The following is an 18913-nucleotide window of genomic DNA, read 5'->3' as shown; positions in this document are numbered from 1 at the left end:
ATGCTCTCTTCCTCTCCTTCTTATAATAGTATTTGTCCCCTCTCCCTCCCATGCCCTCTTTGTGTGTAATAGAATATCCTGTTTTCTTATTCACTCAAGTTTCTCTTGGTGTCCCCTGCTATTCACCCCCTCTTTCCCATCCCCCATGTCATCTTAGATTATTTAGTGTTCCACCCTCACCCTGTGAATTATTCTTCTGATTACTATAATAGTGAATATTATAATAGTGAATAGAGTTCACTACAGAGAATTATACATAACATTTCTCTACATAGGAATACAGATAATTAGATCTCACTGAGGCCCTTAAAAAGGCAAATTTAAAAATTATAAGTTTTCTTTCTTTCCCCTCTGTATCTTATTTACCTTTTCATGTTTCTCTCGATTTCTGTGGTTGGATATCAAACTTTCCATTTAGCCCTAGTCTTTTCTGTGCAAATACCTGGAATTCTTCAATTTTGTTGAATGCCCATACTTTCCCCTGGAAATATATAGTCAATTTTGATGTGTAGTTGATCCGTGGTTGCAGGCCCAGCTCTCTTGCCTTTCTGAATATCGTATTCCAAGCCTTGCGATCTTTTAGCGTGGAGGCTGCCAGATCCTGTGTGATCCTGATTGGTGCTCCTTGATATTTGAATTGTTTCTTTCTGGCTTCTTGTAAGATTCTTTCCTTTGCTTGGAAACTCTTGAATTTGGCAATTATATTTCTGGGTATTGTCTTTTCTTGATCAAATGTCGCAGGTGTTCTATGAATCCTTTCAATGTCTATATTGCCCTCTTGTTGTAGGACTTCAATGCAATTTTGCTGAATTATTTCTGTTAGTATGGAGTCCAGGTTTCTATTAATTTCTGGTTTTTCTGGAAGACCAATTATTCTCAAATTGTATCTTCTAGACCGGTTTTCTTGGTCTGTCACTCTCTCATTGAGATATTTCATGTTTCCTTCTATTTTTTCAGTCTTTTGACTTTGTTTTATTTGTTCTTATTGTCTTGAGAGATCATTAGCTTCTAGCTGCTCAATTCTAGCCTTTAGGGACTGGTTTTCAGCTATAATCTTTCGGTTTTCGGCTATGATCTTTTGGTTTTCGGCCATAATCTTCTGGTTTTCGGCCATAATCTTCTGGTTTTTGGCCATAATCTTCTGGTATTCCTTTTCAATCTGGTCATTTCTTGTGTTCAATTTGCTTATCAGTTCATTTGGTTTCTGAGCCTCACTTTCCAGTTGCAAGATTCTACCTTTTAAACTGTTATTTTCTTGCCAGATCTCTTCCATTTTCCTCAAAATCTCAGTTTTGAACTCTTCCATAGCTTGTGAGGAGTTTTTCTTATTTGAGGAGGGTCCAGATGCTTGTTTGTTGTCCTCCTCTGTTTGCTCGGTTGTCTGGATTTTCTCTGTGTAAAAGTTGTCGAGTGTTAAAGACTTCTTTTTCTTGTTGTTAATCTTTCTCTTCTGAACTTCCTGAGACTGGGTAGCCATCGTTAGCCCAGCAGCTTCTCAGGTTTATCCTTGCGCTCAGGGTCTGTCCGCGGTCAAGCCCCCTGGCGGATTCCCTTGCTTGATGGTCTGCTGGAGGTTTTTTTTACAAGTCTCAGGGCGCTGCTTCCACAGTCGTACACCCGTCTGCCTCCACCCACGCCTCCTCAGTCCCTGAGCTCTGAGCCTGCCTGAGCTCTGCTCCCGTGCTCTGCGCCCTAAGCCCGCGCTCAGGTTTCGCGTGTGTTCTTTGGCTTTTTGGGGTCCCAAATCTTGCTGCTCTCAGGAACAGGCCCCAGAGCTGCCAATGACTCGATGGGTGCCCCAAACTTGCTCTATTTCTTTTTAGCTGGCCTCAGTGCTACAGGTGTTGTGTGTGGAGGGGGTGAGGGTGGTGTGGTTGCTCAGCCCGCGATTTAGTGAGAGCTGTTTCACCCCTTTATAGCATGGAAATGCCTCGATTCCACGTACCTTCCACGCTGTGCCCTGTTGTGGGGTTCCTCTGTTCGTCTGGACTTGTTTTTATGTCCCCTTGAGGAGTTTTGTGTGTTTCGGTCAGGAGAGGTTAAAAGCTGCTTCTTACTCTGCCGCCATCTTAACCCGGAACCTCGGTTACATGATCTTAAAATAAAGAGTGATATCATAAATTAGGGGAACACAGAGACCTGTCAGACCTATGGATAAAGGAAGAATTTATGACCAAATAAGACATAGAGAACATTACAAGAAGTAAAAATGGATAACTTTGATTGTATTAAATTTTAAAAGTTTTGTACAAACAAAACCAAATGCAACCAAGATTAGAAGGGAAACAAATAACTGGAAAAAATTGGTATAGCAAGCATCACTGACAAAGGCCTTATTTCTCAAATACATAGAGAACTAAGGCAAATTTACAAGAATACAAGTAATTCCTCAATTGATAAGTTGATAAATCAAAGGACTTGAATAGGCAGTTCTCAAAGGAATAAATCAGAACTATCTATAGTCACATAAAAAAATGCTCCAAATCACTATGTAATTTAAAACAACTTTGAGACTACCTCACACCTACCAGATTGACTAATATGACAAAAATGAAAATGATAAATACTGGAGAGGAGGTGAGAAAATTAGAACACTAATATACTATTTGTGGAAGTGTGAAATGATACAAGTATTATCGAAAGCAATTTGGAGTTATGTCAAAAAAGCTCTAAAACTGTGCATACCCTTTGACCCAGCAATATCTCTACTAGGTCTATATCTCAAAGAGATAATAAGGAAAGGAAAAGGGCCTATGTGTACAAAAACATTTATAGTAGCTTTCTTTGCTGCAACAAAAACTGGGAAACTGAAGGGATGTCCATCAATTGGGGAATGGCTAAACAAGTTGTGATTTATGGTTGCAATGGTGATACTATTCTGGCATAAGAAATGACGAATGGGATGATTTCAGAAAAACTTGGAAAGACATATGAACTGATGCAAAGTGAAGCAAGCAGAACTAGGAGAACATTGCATACAGTAACAGAAATATTGTACAATAATCTATTATGAAGAACTAAACTATGCAGGGATCCAAGATAACCCCAAGGGACTCATGATGAAAAGTGCTCTGCACAACCATAGAAGGAACTGTCAGAATATGAATGCAAGTCAAACCAGGCCATTTCTTGTCTTATTTCCTTCATGAAATTTTTTTTACATGTGCAGTGTCTTCTTTCACAGCATGATGAATGGGAAAATTTGTATCAAATGACAACACTAGAATAACCTATATCAGATTGTTTGCCAGCTGGGGAGGGGAGAGGGAGAGAGGGAAGGAGAGAATGTGGATTATAAAATGTCAGGAAAGCAATTGTTAAAAAATTGTTTCTATGTGTACTTAAAAAAAAAAAGGAATGATTTGTTTAAAAATAAAAGAAGAGAGTGAGAGCAGAGAAAGTGGAGGCATCAATCGAAGACAACCTTCTCAAGAAGTTTAGCCACAAAGAGCAGAAGAGATCTAGGTTGATGGTTAGTTAGTAGGGGTGGAAGGATCAAGTAAGATTTTTTTTCAGGATACAGGAAATTATAGGTATGTTTGTAGGCAGTAGTGAAGCAGTAGAAGAAAAGAGAGGGATGAGAAACCCAGATAGATATTGGTCCTGTCACAATGGGGATACAACTTGAGTTAATCAATCAACTGATAAGCATTTTTTTAAATAGCAAGGAATCCATTTACTATAGAAACTATTTCTTTTTTTTTTAATGTTTCATTTTTCCCAATCACATGTGAGAACAATTTTTATCATTTGTTTTCTAAAATTTTGAGTTCTAAATCCCTTCCCTTTCTTCTTCCCCTCTCCCCTCTATGAGACAGTAAGCAATTTGATATAGATTATACATGTGCTTTCATGCAAAACATATTTCTATATTTATCATGTTGAGGAAGAAGCCATTTGTCAATAAAAAATTCACAAATCACAAAGAAAATAAAGTGAAAAATGGTATGCTTCAGGGCAGCTAGATACCACATTGGATAGAGTACCAAATTTATTTTTATTTATTTATTTTTAGTATTTCAAATGTACCCTTTATTTACCAAAATGAAACATTTCTCTTTACTGGGAAAATGTTTCATTTTAATAAATAGTAGTAGATTGCTTTGATAAATATTTTTCTTTTTTAAAAATTTTTAAATTTTATTCCAGTAACAAATTTACATATCTAAGTTTTCCAAGGTTACATGATTCATGCTGTCTCCCTCCTTCTTCCCTCCCCCACCACAGTTGACAAGAAATTCCACTAGATTTTACAGGTATTATCATAGAGTATCAACTTTAGATACTTCCTAGCTGTGTACCCTTAGGCAAGTCACTTAACCACAACTGTCCAGCCCTTACCAGCTCTTCTGCCTTAGAGTCCATACTTAGTATCAATTCTAAGTCATAGGGGAAATATTTAAGAAAAAAAAAACCCGTGTGTTTTGATCTGCATTCATATTCCATCAGTTCTTTTTCTGGAGCTGGATACCATTTTTCATCATGAGTCCTTTAGAACTGTCTTGAATCATCATATTGCTGAAAATAGCTAAGTCATTTCCAGTTGATCATTGTACAATATTGCTGTTACTATGTACACGATACTGGTTCTGCTCATTTAATTTTGTATCAGTTCATTTAAGTCTTTCCAAGTTTTTTTTAAATCCTCCTCATCATTTCCTATATTTCATCATAATCATATACCTCAATTTGATGGACATCCCTTCAGTTTCCCGTTCTTTGCTACCACAAAAAGAACTGCTAAAATATTTTAGAATAAATAGTTTATTTTCCTTTCTCCTTCATTACTTTAGGAAATAAACCCAATAATCATTTACCATATATATGAAACTCTTTTTCAAAAGGAAAAGTAGGAAATTTGGGGAGTGGGAATTTTGGGAAGAGTGGGAAACTGTGCAAATCCTTAGTTATTACTTATGCTTATATGGTGGAAATTAGTTATTTGGATCAAATATTTCTAAGTATCTAAGTCCTTGCCTCATTTGAGGAAGGAATTCTTTCTCACTTTGATTAATCATGTTCTATCTGGGCTCAACAGGCAATATAAAGCCAGGCCATGCAGTCAATTGGTAAGCATTTATTAAACACCTACTATATGCTAGATCCTGTGCTAAGCGCTGGGGATATAAAAAGACAAAGAAAGCCCCTGACCTCAAGGAGCTTACAACTAATAAGGGAGACAACACATAAACAAGTATGTACAAACAAACTATATATAGGAAAGATAGGAAACAATTAACAGGGAAAGTATTGGAATTAAGAGGGCTTGTATAAATCTTCCTATAGAAGTTTATTTGGGACTCGAAGGAAGTCAGGAAGTAGATATGAAGAAGAAGAGCATTCTAAGAATGGAAAACAGTTAGGGAAAATAACCAGAGCCAGGAGATGGAATTTCTTGTTCATGCAACAGCCCAGTAGTGTCATGGGATATAAAGTTCATGGCAAGTAGTAAGGTACAAGAAGACTCTAAAAGTAAGGAGGAAAGACATAGATTATGAAGACTTTATTGTTCTTTTCTTAAAAATTTAAAAACACTTACTTTTTTCCAATCACAAATACATTTAAAAAAATTTGAGTTCTAAATTCTTTCTCTCCCCTCCTCTCTCAATGACAAGGCAATTTGACATGAGGAGTTGTGCAGAACATATTTCCATATTAGTTGTGTTATTCACAGTTGATCATTGTATAATATTGCTGTTACTGTGTACAGTGTTCTCCTGATTCTGCTCATTTCACTTTGCATCAGTTTATGTAAGTCTTTCTAGGTTTGTTTTTTTCTGAAAGCATCCTGCTTGTCCTTTCTTATAGCACAATAGTATTCCATCACAATCATATTATGAAGAACTTTGAATGTCAGAAAATTTTATATTTGATCCTAGTAATGATAAGGAGTCAGTGAAATTTATTGGATGGGGGAGGTGGGGAGAAGGGATAATATGGTCAGACTTATACTTTAGGAAAGTTACTTTGGCAACTGAGTAGAAGATGGATTAGAGAGCACAGAGGCTTGAGGTAAGCTGACCTGCCAGCTGGCTATTGCAATAGTCCAGGCATGAGGTGATGAAGGTTTACACCAGAGTGGTGGCAGTCAGAGGAGAGAAGTGGACATGTTGGAAGGATATTGCAAAGGTGAAATCAGCAGGCCCTGGCAACAGACAGGGTGAAAGGAAGGCTGAAGAGTCAAGGTTGGCACGGTTTTTTTTGGTTGTTTGTTTGTTTTTTAACATTTATTAATTATATTTTAGAAAAGTTAACATGGTTACATGATTTATGCTCTTACATTCCCTTTCACACCCCCCCCACACCTCCCCCCTCCCCTGGCCGATATGCATTTCTACTGGTTTTAACATGTGTCATTAATCAAGACTTCTTTCCAAATTGTTGATAGTTGCATTGGTGTGGTTGTTTTGATCCCCAATCATGTCTACATCAACCCATGTATTCAAGCAGTTGATTTTCTTCTGTGTTTCCTCTCCTGCAGTTCTTCCTCTGACTGTTGATAGTGTTCTTTACCATAAATCCCTCAGAATTGTCCTGGGTCATTGCATTGCTGCTAGTACAGAAGTCCATTACATTCTACTTTGCCACAGTATATCAGTCTCTGTGTACAATGTTCTTCTGGCTCTGCTCCTTTCGCTCTGCATCAGTTCCTGGAGGTCTTTCCAGTTCACATGGAATTCCTCCAGTTTATTATTCCTTTGAGCACAATAGTATTCCATCACCAGCATATACCACAATTTGTTTAGCCATTCCCCAATTGAAGGGCATACCCTCATTTTCCATTTTTTGCCACCACAAAAAGCGCAGCTATAAATATTTTCGTACAAGACTGTTTATCTATGATCTCTTTGGGGTACAAACCCAACAATGGTATGGCTGGATCAAAGGGCAGGCATTCTTTTATAGCCCTTTGAGCATAGTTCCAAATTGCCATCCAGAATGGTTGGATCAGTTCACAACTCCACCAGCAATGCACTAATGTCCCAATTTTGCCACATCCCCTCCAACATTCATTACTCTCCCCTTCTTTCATTTGAGCGATTCTACTAGGTGTGAGGTGATACCTCAGAGTTGTTTTGGTTTGCATTTCTCTAATTATTAGAGATTTAGAACACTTTCTCATGTGCTTATTGATACTTTTGATTTCTTTACCTGAAAATTGCCTGTTCATGTCTCTTGCCCATTTATCAATTGGGGAATGGCTTGATTTTTTTATACAATTGATTTAACTCCTTGTATATTTGAGTAATTAGACCCCTATCAGAGTTTTTTGTTATAAAGATTTTTTCCCAATTTGTTGTTTCCCTTCTGATTTTGATTACATTGTTTTTGTTTGTACAAAAGCTTTTTAGCTTAATATAATCAAAACCATTTAATTTACATTTTGTAATTTTCTCTAACTCTTGCTTGGTTTTAAAATCTTTCCTTTCCCAGAGATCTGACAGGTATACTGAATTTATCTTGGTGTAGGGTGTGAGATGTTGATCCAAACCTAATCTCTCCCATATTGTTTTCCAAATTTTCCCAGCAGTTTTTCTCAATAGTGGATTTTTGTCCCAAAACTGGGCTCTTTGGGTTTATCATATACTGTCTTGCTGATGTCACTTACCCTAAGTCTATTCCACTGATCCTCCCTTCTGTCTCTTAGCCAGTACCATATTGTTTTGATGACTGCTGCTTTATAGTATAGTTTAATATCTGGAACTGCTAGGCCACCTTCCTTCATATTTTTTCCCATTATTTCCCTTGATATTCTTGATCTTTTGTTATTCCAAATGAAATTTGTTATAGTTTTTCCTAATTCAGTGAAAAAGTTTTTTGGTAGTTTGATAGGTATGGCACTAAATAGGTAAATTAATTTGGGTAGAATGGTCATTTTTATTATATTAGCTCATCCTACCCATGAGCACTCAAGGTTTTTCCAATTGTTGAGATCCAGTTTTAATTGTTTGGAAAGTGTTTTGTAATTGTTTTCATATAATTCCTGTGTTTGTTTTGGTAGATAGATTCCTAAGTATTTTATATTGTCTAGGGTGATTTTAAATGGTGTTTCTCTTTCTACCTCTTGCTGCTCTAATGTGTTGGAAATATATAGAAATGCTGATGATTTATGTGCATTTATTTTGTATCCTGCAACTTTGCTAAAGTTGTTGATTATTTCTACAAGCTTCTTAGTTGATTCTCTAGGATTTTTTAAGTAGAGCATCATATCATCTGCAAAGAGTGATAGCTTAGTATCCTCATTGCCTATTTTAATACCCTCAATTTCTTTTTCTTCTCTAATTGCTACTGCTAGTGTTTCTAGTACAATGTTAAATAATAGAGGAGATAATGGGCATCCTTGTTTCACTCCTAATCTTATTGGAAAGGCTTCTAATTTATCTCCATTGCATATGATGCTTGTTGATGGTTTTAGGTATATACTGCTTATTATTTTTAGGAAAGGTCCTTCTATTCCTATACTTTTCAGTGTTTTCAATACGAATGGGTGCTGTATTTTGTCAAAGGCTTTTTTAGCATCTATTGAGATGATCATGTGATTTTTGTTTGTTAGTTTGTTGATATGGTCAATTATATGGATGGTTTTCCTAATGTTGAACCATCCTTGCATTCCTGGTATAAATCCCACCTGATCATAGTGGATGATCTTCTTAATTACTTGCTGGAGTCTCTTTGCTATTATTCTATTTAAGATTTTTGCATCTATATTCATTAGGGAGATTGGTCTGTAGTTTTCTTTCTCTGTTTTTGATCTACCTGGCTTTGGAATCAGTACCATATTTATGTCATAGAAGGAATTTGGTAGGACTCCTTCTTTGCTTATTATATCAAATAATTTGTGTAGTATTGGGATTAGTTGTTCTTTGAATGTCTGATAGAATTCACTTGTGAATCCATCAGGCCCTGGCAATTTTTTCTTAGGGAGTTCTTTGATGGCTTGTTCAATTTCTTTTTCTGATACGGGATTATTTAGGTATTCTATTTCTTCTGCTGTTAATCTAGGCAATTTATATTTTTGTAAATATTCATTGATATCTCCTAGATTGCTATATTTATTGCCATATAATTGGGCAAAATAGTTTTTAATGATTGCCTTAATTTCCCCTTCATTAGAGCTGAGGTGTCCCTTTTCATCTTTGATACTGTCAATTTCGTTTTCTTCTTTCCTTTTTTTTATTAGATTGACTAGTACTTTGTCTATTTTAGCTGTATTTTTTCAAAATACCAGCTTCTAGTCTTATTTATTAATTAAATAGTTCTTTTACTTTCGATTTTATTAATTTCTCCCTTGATTTTTAGTATTTCTAATTTAGTTTTCATCTGGGGATTTTTAATTTGCTCGCTTTCTAATTTTTTAAGTTGCATGCCGAATTCGTTAATCTCTGCCCTCCCTAATTTGATAATATATGCACTCAAGGATATAAATGTCCCCTTGAGTACTGCCTTGGCTGCATCCCACAGAGTTTGGTAGGATGTCTCATCATTATCATCCTCTTCAATGAAATTGTTGATTGTTTCTATGATTTCTTCTTTGACTAGCTGGTTTTGGAGAATCATATTATTTAATTTCCAATTAATTTTTGATTTTCCTGTCCAGGTGCCCTTACTAATTATTATTTTTATTGCATTATGATCTGAGAAGGTTACATTTATTATTTCTGCTCTTTTGCATTTGTTTGCAATATTTCTATGCCCTATTACATGGTCAATCTTTGTGAATGTACCATGTGCAGCTGAAAAGAAGGTGTATTCCTTTTTGCCCCTATTTATTTTTCTCCACATATCAATTAGATCTAATTTTTCTAGGACTTCATTCACCTCTCTTACCTCTTTCTTATTTATTTTTTGGTTTGATTTATCTAGATCTGAAAGAGGAATATTTAGATCTCCCACTATTTTGGTTTTACTATCTATTTCCTTCTTGAACTCTGCCAGTTTCTCCTTTATGAATTTGGATGCTATGCCACTTGGTGTGTACATATTGAGCAGTGTTATTTCCTCATTGTCTATACTGCCTTTTATCAGGATGTAATTACCTTCCCTGTCTTTTTTATTCATATCTATTTTTACTTTGGCTTTGTCAGAAATCATGATCGCCACTCCTGCCTTTTTTTTCTCATTTGAAGCCCAAAAGATTTTGCTGAAGCCCTTTACTTTAAACTTGTGTATGTCCACCCGCCTCATATGTGTTTCTTGTAGACAACATATGTTAGGATTTTGGTTTCTAATCCACTCTGCTATTTGCTTCTGTTTAATGGGTGAGTTCATCCTATTCACATTCAGAGTTATAATTATCAGTTGTGTATTTGCCGACATTTTGGTGTCCTACCCTAGTTCTACACCTTCTTCTTACACTATTTTCTTTTAAACCAGTGGTTTGCTTTAAGCCAGTAACCCTTGTCCCCTCCCTTGATTTACTTCCCTTTTTACCCTCTCCCTTATTATTCCCCTCTTTTTATTTTTAAGGCCTAATGAATTCCTTCCCCCTTCTTTTCCCCTTCCTTTTTTGACCTCCCCATTCCCCTGCTCCCCTTGGTTTATCCCTTCTGACTTTCTCAGTAGGGTTAGATAGAGTTTTATATCCCAATGGATATAGCTGCTCTTCCCTCTCAGGGTTAATTATATTGAGAGTAAGGTTTAAATATTACCTCTTAATGCTCTCTTCCTCTCCTTCTTATAATAGTATTCATCCCTTCCCCTTCCCATGCCCTCTTTGTGTGTAATAGAATATCCTATTTTTCTTATTCCTTCAAGATTCTCTTGGTGTCCTCTCCTTTTCACCCCCCTCTTTCCCACCCATCCATATCATCTTAGACCATTTAGTATTCCAACCTCTCCCTATGAATAATTCTTCTAATTATTATAATAGTGAATACTATAATGGTGAACAGAGTTCACTACAGAGAATTATACATAACATTTCTCCACATAGGAATACCAATAATTAGATCTTATTGAAGCCCTTAAAGAGGCAAATTTAAAAAATATGCGTTTTCTTACTTTCCCTTCTGTTTCTTATTTACCTTTTCATGTTTCTCTTGATTTTTGTGGTTGGATATCGAACTTTCCATTTAGTCCTGGTCTTTTCTGTGCAAATGCTTGGAAATATTCTATCTTGTTGAATGCCCAAACTTTGCTCTGGAAGAATATAGTCAGTTTTGATTGGTATGTGATCCTTGGTTGTAGATCCAGTTCTCTTGCCTTTCTGAATATCATATTCCATGCCTTGCAGTCTTTTAGTGTGGAGGCTGCCAGATCCTGTGTGATCCTATTGGTGATTTTTTTCTTTTTTTTTTCTTTTACTTGGAAGCTCTTGAATTTGGCTATTATATTCCTGGAGGTTGTCTTTTCAGGGTCTAGTGTAGAGGGTGATCTATGGATCCTTTCAATGTCTATATTGCCCTCTTATTGTAGAACTTCAGAGCAATTTTGCTGAATAATTTCTTTTAGTATGGAGTCCAGATTTCTATTAATTTCTGCTTTTTCAGGAAGACCAATGATTTTCAGATTGTCTCTTCTAGACCTGTTTTCTTGATCTGTCAGTTTCTCATTAAGATATTTCATGTTTCCTTTGATTTTATCTGTCTTTTGACTTTGTTTTATTTGTTCTTGCTGTCTTAATAGATCATTGGCTTTTGCTCAATTCTTGTCTTTAGAGACTGGTTTTCTGCTATAAGCTTTTGATTTTCCTTTTCAATTTGGTCTGACCTGTTTTCCAGCTGTTTGATTTTGGTTTCCAATTTGCTTATTAATTCTTTTGATTTGGGGGCATCTTTTTCTAATTGCCCAATTCTAGGCTTTAGAGACTGCTTTTCCTTTTCAATCTGGTCATTTCTGGTCTTTGATTTACTTGCCTCACTTTCCAGTTGTGAAATTCTGCCTTTTAAACTGTTATTTTCTTGCCAGATCTCTTCCATCTTTCTCATGATCTCAGATTTGAACTCTTCAAGACCTTGTGACCCGTTTTCATTGTTTTGGGAAGGTTTGGATATGGTTACTTGTTTGTTCTCCTCTGCTGTTTGCTCTGTTGTCTGGATTTTTTCTGTGTAAAAATTGTTGAGTGTTAAAGGTTTTTTCTTCTTCATCTTTCTCTTCTCATCCATCCTTGCTGCTGCTTCTTGCTTCCTGGCATCAAGAGCATCCACAGAAACTTGCCATTGTAAACTGGGTTCCCTCTCAGCTTTATGCTCGCGCCCAGGATCTGTCTGTGCTCTTTAGGCTCCTGAGGTCTCAAGTCTAGTTGTTCTGGGTCAAGCCTCCTGGCGGTCTCCTTGCTCGTTCTTCTGCCTGAAGCTCCTTTAACAGCCTCAGGGAGCTGCTTCCACAGTCAAGCACCTCTCTGCACTGGGTCCCCACTCAAGGTCCACTCCTGCACTCAGAATCAGCCCCTTTGTCTGCGCCTTAGCCCGCACCTGTGTCAGCCTCTTCGCCTGCGCCTGGGCTCAGGGTCTGTGTTCAGAGTCTGTGAGTTCTTTAGCCTCTTGGGGGGGGTCTTAAGTCTTGCTGGTCTCAGGAACAAGCCCTGGTGAGCTGCCAGCAACTTAATGGGTGCCCCAAGCTTGCTCTGACTCTTGTGCGCTGGCTTTGGCGTTGTAGGTAGTGTGGGGTGGGGGAGGAGGTTGCTCTGTTCGTGTTTTCGTGAGAGCTGTTTCACCCCTTTATAGCATGGAAATGCCCCGATTCCATGTACCTTCGATGCTGCGTCCTGTTGTGGGGTCCCTTCTTTCCTCTGGATTAGTTTTTATGTCTTCTTGAGGAGTCCTATATGCATGGGTTAGGAGAGGTCAAGCAGCTGCTTTTTACTCTGCTGCCATCTTAACCCGGCTCCCCCCCCCCCCAATTTCCGATGACATGGGTTTTGAGGCTGGAGGATGAGGAGCATGGCATTGCTTTCAAAGATTATTGGAAATTTGGAAAGGGGATGGGTTTGGGATAAAAGATAATGAGCTCAATTTGGGACATGTTAAACTTTAGATCTCTACTAGATCTCCAGTTCAAGATTTCTGAAAATCTGTTAGAGATGCAAGTGTGGAGGTCAGCAGAGACAGGTAGATTTGAGAATCATCAGCATTGAGATGATTAAATCCATAGGGGCTGATGAGATGACCAAATGAAATAGAGAGAATGGAAGAGACACCTACAGCTCAGAGAGTGTGACTTAGATGATAGTCTAGCAAAGGAGACTGAGAAGAGGTAGTCTGAAAGGTAGGAGGAGAACCAGAAGAGAGTGGTGTTCTGAATACCTGGAGAGAAGAGAGAGAGCCTGACTGTCAAAGGCTGCAGAGAGCTCAAGAAAGAAGAGGTTGAGAAAAAATCATTGGGTTTGGCAACTATCAGTGATAACTTTGGAGAGAGCAGTTTCTGTGGAATGACAAGGTTGGACGCCAGACTGCAATAGGTTAAGAAGAGAAAGGAGAGAAAACCACATCATCTATTGTAGATAGTCTTTCTGAGGAGTTTAGTCACAAAGGGTAGAAGAAATAAATAGCCTCTTAAGGCTTAGAGGCTACCCAAGAGTCTCCTGCTCACTTGGCCAATAGTTTGCTTCTCTACTTTGAACTCTAGACAACCCATATCTTCTGTTAAATTTGAGTCTCAATTATTTCAAATTACATAAATGTAAACCATGTTGACTTGTTGCTATTATTATTCCACCCCAGAGCTGAACTCTGTGGAGATGGCTATCACAGGGATCCTGACCCTATTCACTGTGAGTTCTATCATCATCTATGTGGAGGATGCCATTTACCTGTACAAGAATACACGCTGCCCCATCAAAAAGAAGACTCTGATTTGGAGCAGCTCTGCTCCCACGGTGAGAACCCCACTAATCTGGAGAGGAGGGCATGGCAGGGGAAGGACTAAGTGATAGAGCAGGAGCAAAAGTCAGTCCTTACACAGCTATTCAAGTCTCTGAGGAGTTATCCTCCAGAGGGCTGCAGGAATTCCATTCGGCTCATTTCTTCCAACAAAGATTTATGGAATGTTTATTATGCAAAGGGCACTATATTTGGTGAGATGTGAAAATGAGTCCCAGCCCTCAAGGTTCTCACATTTGCTTCAGATATCTAACAGCTATGTGCACCTGAGCAAATCACTTCCATTTTGGTTTCCTCAGTTTCTTTATCTGCAAAATGGGGATAATTATGGCACCTACCTCCCAGGGTTGTTGTGAGAATCAAATGAGATATTTTTGTAAAGTATTTTGCAAAGCTTAAAGTTCATTATAAATTCTAGTAATTGTTGTTAGTATTATTACTATTACTATACAAGTACAGTACTATATTGCTATATATTATTATAATTATGTCATTATATATTTACTATATATTATTATAGTTGTTAATTACTATAATTACTATTAGACAGATCAATACAAATTTGAGGTGGTTGAAAGCACTAATAACTAGGAGGTTCCAGAAAAGCTTGAGCTAAACCTTTAAAACAGTGGTTCCCAAACTTTTTTGGCCTACGCCCCCTTTCCAGAAAAAATATTATAGCTCCCTGGAAATTAATTCTTAAAAATTTTAATAGCAATTAATAGGAAAGATAAATGCACCTATGGCTATCACTGCTCCCCCTGGATCGCTGCAGCATTCACCACGGGGCGGTAGCACCCACTTTGGGAATCACTGCTTTAAAAGAAGGTAAGATTTCTGAGAGGCTGAGATGAGAAAGGAAAACATTGTAAGTAGGATAAGATGGAATATCAAGATTAGAGGAAAATGTGATAGGCTATTTTTGTTGGGAGGCAGGGTACCTAAAGGAAAGTAATGTAAAAGAAGGGTTAGAAAGGTGGATTAGAATCAGATCCAGAGGCCCTTAAACACTAAATTAAGAAGTTTTTATTTTACACTACAGGCAATAAAGGAATGGTGAAATCTTTTGAGCAAGGTTGATGGGAGGATCTGTGCCTTGAAGCAGGGAAACCAATTAGAAAACTATTTCAAAAGTCCTCAATTGGAGGTATAGATTTGGGAGTGGGCTACATAGATGTATCCACTGAAGTCATCCAAGGTCATACAACTCTTCAGGGTCAGAGTCAAGATTTGAGAGTCAGTGCTAGACCAGGCAACCATACTGCCCCAGTTTATAGGACACCCACCCAAGAAGTGGACTTCAGGGCTATAAAGGAGAAGTGAGGGATCCTACCTCTCCCTGCTGATCATCTCTAATTCTTTCCAAGTAGGTGGTGTCTATATTTTGCTGCTGTGGGCTCTGGATCCCCCGTTCCCTAATGTTCGTGGAGATGGCTGTCACCTCGTAAGCATCCTAGTGCCCCTCTAGAATCTGGTTTCTCCTATCAGCACCACAAGCTGAGGACAGCTCAGGCTTGGGGCTCTGCTCCTCCCTATTTTACTTTAGCCCAGCCTCAGTAGATCACTCTTTTCCCTGTACTTGTAACCTCTCTCCAACATGGGTACGATCAAAGAGGACTGCTGCCTCCGACCCCATTATAGATGCTACTGATCATTAGATTAGCACTTCCCTAACTGGTTATTCAGCTCTTCTGAAGCCTATGGTTCTTGTTAAGCACCATTTTCTTTCTTGTATGGAATCCCTTTTCCTGTTTCTTGAGTCAGACATCTCCTTTCCCATTGTCTCATGATCCCTGTTCTCCTGTCTCCCTGTGTTCCATACACAAGGTCAATCAATCTCTGTCAGAGACCAAGCCCCCACATCTCTTTCCTTCTTCACAATTCCATTTCTCTAGGAAGTTTCCTCGCTCTTGTTCCTTCCTAGCACAGCTAACCTCTCCATTCCCCTCCTCTCTGTCCTCAGGTATTTTGCTATTTGCTTTTATTTGATGATGCTGGTCATGGTGGAAGGCTTTGGGGGGAAGGAAGCAGTGCTGAGGACGCTGAAGGACGCGAAGATGATAGTCCACACTGGCCCTTGCTGCTGTTGCTGTCCCTGCTGTCCCCGCCTCATCCTTACCAAGTAAGGGTGGAATTGTGTGTATTAGTCACAAGGGGAAAACCCCAGCTTAGACTGGGACAATACTAATGGTGAAAAGGCTGGGAATCACAGAGTCAGGTTTGGGAAAACTTGCCAATGAGATGACTCGTTTTTGTTGTTTTTAACTTTTTAGAAAATTTATCCATAGTTACATGATTCATGTTCTTTCTCTCCCCCCAAATCCCCATCCACCCTCCTCATAGTTAACACACCATTCCACTGGGTTTTACAAGTGTCATTGACTAAGACCTATTTCCATATTATTGATATTTGCACTAGGGTGATCGTTTAGAGTCAATATCCCCAATCATATCCCCATGACCCATGTGATCAAGCGGTTGTTTATTTTCTGTGTTTCTACTCCCATAGTTCTTTCTCTGGATGTGGGTAGCGTTCTATCTCATAAGTCCCTCAGAATTGTCCTGAATCATTGCATTGCTGCTAGTACAGAAGTCCATTACATTCAATTTTACCACGGTGTATCAATCTCTGTGTATAATGTTCTCCTGGTTCTCCTCCTTTCACTCTGCATCAGTTCCTGAAGGTCATTCCACTTCACATGGAATTCCTCCAGTTCATTATTCTTTTGAGTACAATAGTATTCCATCACCAGCAGATACTACAATTTGGTCAGCCATTCCCCAATTGGAGGGCATGCCCTCATTTTCCAGTTTTTTGCTCCCACGAAGAGTGCAGCTATAAATTTTTTTTTTTTGTACAAGTCTTTTTCCTTATGGAGATGACTCATTTTGCACATGTCTACTGATGGAAGCATACTGAGAGGAGAATTAGGGTTCTGAGGCTGCTCCCACTCAGCCTCAAAGACTCCTCCAAACAGAAGTTTGCCTGCACAGACCAGGTTATTGATTACTCCATTTGCTTATCTCTCACTCTTCTTGATCCTTGGGAAGGGGAACAAGTAGGTACATACCTACTATGTACCAAGCACTGTACTAAGCACTTTACAAATACCTCATTTAATCCTCACACAACAACCCTGGGAGTAGCTGCTATGAACCCCATTTTCTTTTTTCCTTATGTTCTTTAAAACAATTTTTCTTTATTTTAATAACAAATTTCTACATAAGTTTTTATGATTTATGTTGTCTCCCTCCCTTCTTCCCTCTCCCTTACCAGAGCTGACAAGCAATTTAGTCTGGGTTATACATGTATTATCATGCAAAACATTTTTGTAAGTGAATAATCTTATAAAACTAAAACCCAAAAATCATATATCCAAATAGTCAAGTGATAAATCATATATTTTCATCTGCATTCCGACTCCAACAGTTCTTTCTCTGGAGGTGGAGAGCATTCTTTTTCATATGTTCCTCAGAGTTGTCCTGGATCATTGTATTGCTATTAGTAGCAAAATCTATCATGTTTGATTGTTCCACAATATTTCAGTTATTGTATATAATGTTCTTCTGGTTCTGCTTAGTTCACTCTGCATCAGTTCACATAGGTCTTTCCAGCTCCTTCCGAAATCATCCTATTCATCATTCCTCATATCACAACAGTATCCCATCACCATCATATATCATAATTTGTTCAGCCATTCCCCAATTGAGGGACATGTAAGAATTAAAATTATGAGACTAACCTTAAATTAATAAAGTTTATTAGAATCACTTGGATAGGTAAAATAATCTATCACGTGGTTTTCTCTCTCAGCTCACAGCCTGACCTCCAGCAGCAGCTTCCTTGGCCCATCACCAGAAACAGAGAGGGAACGCTTCCTTGTTTGTCCCCTTTATCCTCTTTCTCACTTCAGGGTCAGATTCAGAGACCTATCCAGACCAAGTTCGTAGGTCACACACACTACACGAGCTGACATAGGTGATGCAGACTCACATAGATTCAAGTGACCTAATTTACCCAATGATTTCCCTCACACAGTCCTGGCTTCTGGGTCAAATTGTTGACAGTAGATGAGGTCAAGTGTGTGACCCCAGAAGAGTAAATTTCCTTCACACAAACATCCCTTTAGTTTCTAATTATTTGCCCCCACAAAGAGAGAAGATATAAATTATTTTTGTACAAATAGGCCCATTCTATTTTTTTATTTCTTTGGGATAATGGTATTGCTGGATCAAAAGTGAATCCCATTTTTCATTTAAGGAAATTGGGGCAGTCAGAGGTTGTGACTTGCTATGGATCACACAGCTAATGTCTGAGGCCAGACACTAGGTCTTCTCAACTCCAGTTCAGCACTTCTGTCCACTGTGCCAACAAATTGCCTGGACACTGAATTTTGCCCAGGAACCATAATCTTTGAGATATCTTTGAGATAAGGGGTGTGTGGGAGCCTGGAATAAGGATGTTCTTCCAAATCAGTATAATGATAACCACAGGTGCTATTACTATCCCCATTTTATAGACGAGAAATCTGAGATCAAATAGTTGAATGACTTGCCCAAGATCACACTAGTAAGTGTCCGGAAGTAGGATTTGAATTTGTCTTAGCTTCTTCTCAGCAATCTTCCCACCAACCTATGGGGTATCAATCCCCAAAAAAGGATCCACTTAACTTAAAATGAGCAGCCACTGTGGCTGTCCTCTTTGTTTAAGGACAAAAGGGCTTCATGGGGCAGCAAAGGAGGGGTGGGCTCTGTGTCAATACCTCCCTCCCACTTCCTCAGGAGGAAGCTGAAGTTGCTAATGCTGGGCTCGTTCCAATATGCCTTCTTCAAAATGGTCTTTGTTTTGTTGGGCCTGTTGCTGGTACCTGATGGCATCTACAATCCCGAAGATGTAAGTAGGAAGGGGTCAGGGGGTGGAAACAGAACCCCAGAGGATCCTTGTTTCACACCTTCAGTCTCTGCTCCGGTTGGAACACTCTAGAGGTTGTAGGGTTGTATCTGGGAAAACAAGATCCAGTGCTATAGTGTGCGGCTAGAGATAGGCTTTTATGGCTCTTTCCTATCCCCAACATGGTGAGAAAAAGAGATTC

The 18913-nt window shown here is 38.5% G+C and overlaps 1 protein-coding gene across 1 annotated transcript in view; it reads left to right on the top strand.

Annotated features, from left to right (window-relative positions):
• Nucleotides 1-18913, top strand: part of SLC51A (solute carrier family 51 subunit alpha) — a 39073-nt gene that overhangs the window by 14985 nt on the left and 5175 nt on the right. The window contains exons 3-6 of the mRNA XM_044666721.1: nucleotides 13662-13816; nucleotides 15191-15264; nucleotides 15784-15942; nucleotides 18603-18714. Coding sequence (XP_044522656.1) covers nucleotides 13662-13816; nucleotides 15191-15264; nucleotides 15784-15942; nucleotides 18603-18714 — 500 coding nt within the window. The remainder of the gene's footprint in view (nucleotides 1-13661; nucleotides 13817-15190; nucleotides 15265-15783; nucleotides 15943-18602; nucleotides 18715-18913) is intronic.

This window comes from Gracilinanus agilis, chromosome 3 (assembly GCF_016433145.1).
Source record: "Gracilinanus agilis isolate LMUSP501 chromosome 3, AgileGrace, whole genome shotgun sequence".
NCBI lineage: Eukaryota > Metazoa > Chordata > Mammalia > Didelphimorphia > Didelphidae > Gracilinanus > Gracilinanus agilis.
Note: the sequence above shows the minus strand (reverse complement) of the source record. Positions and strands in the feature narration are given on the sequence as shown.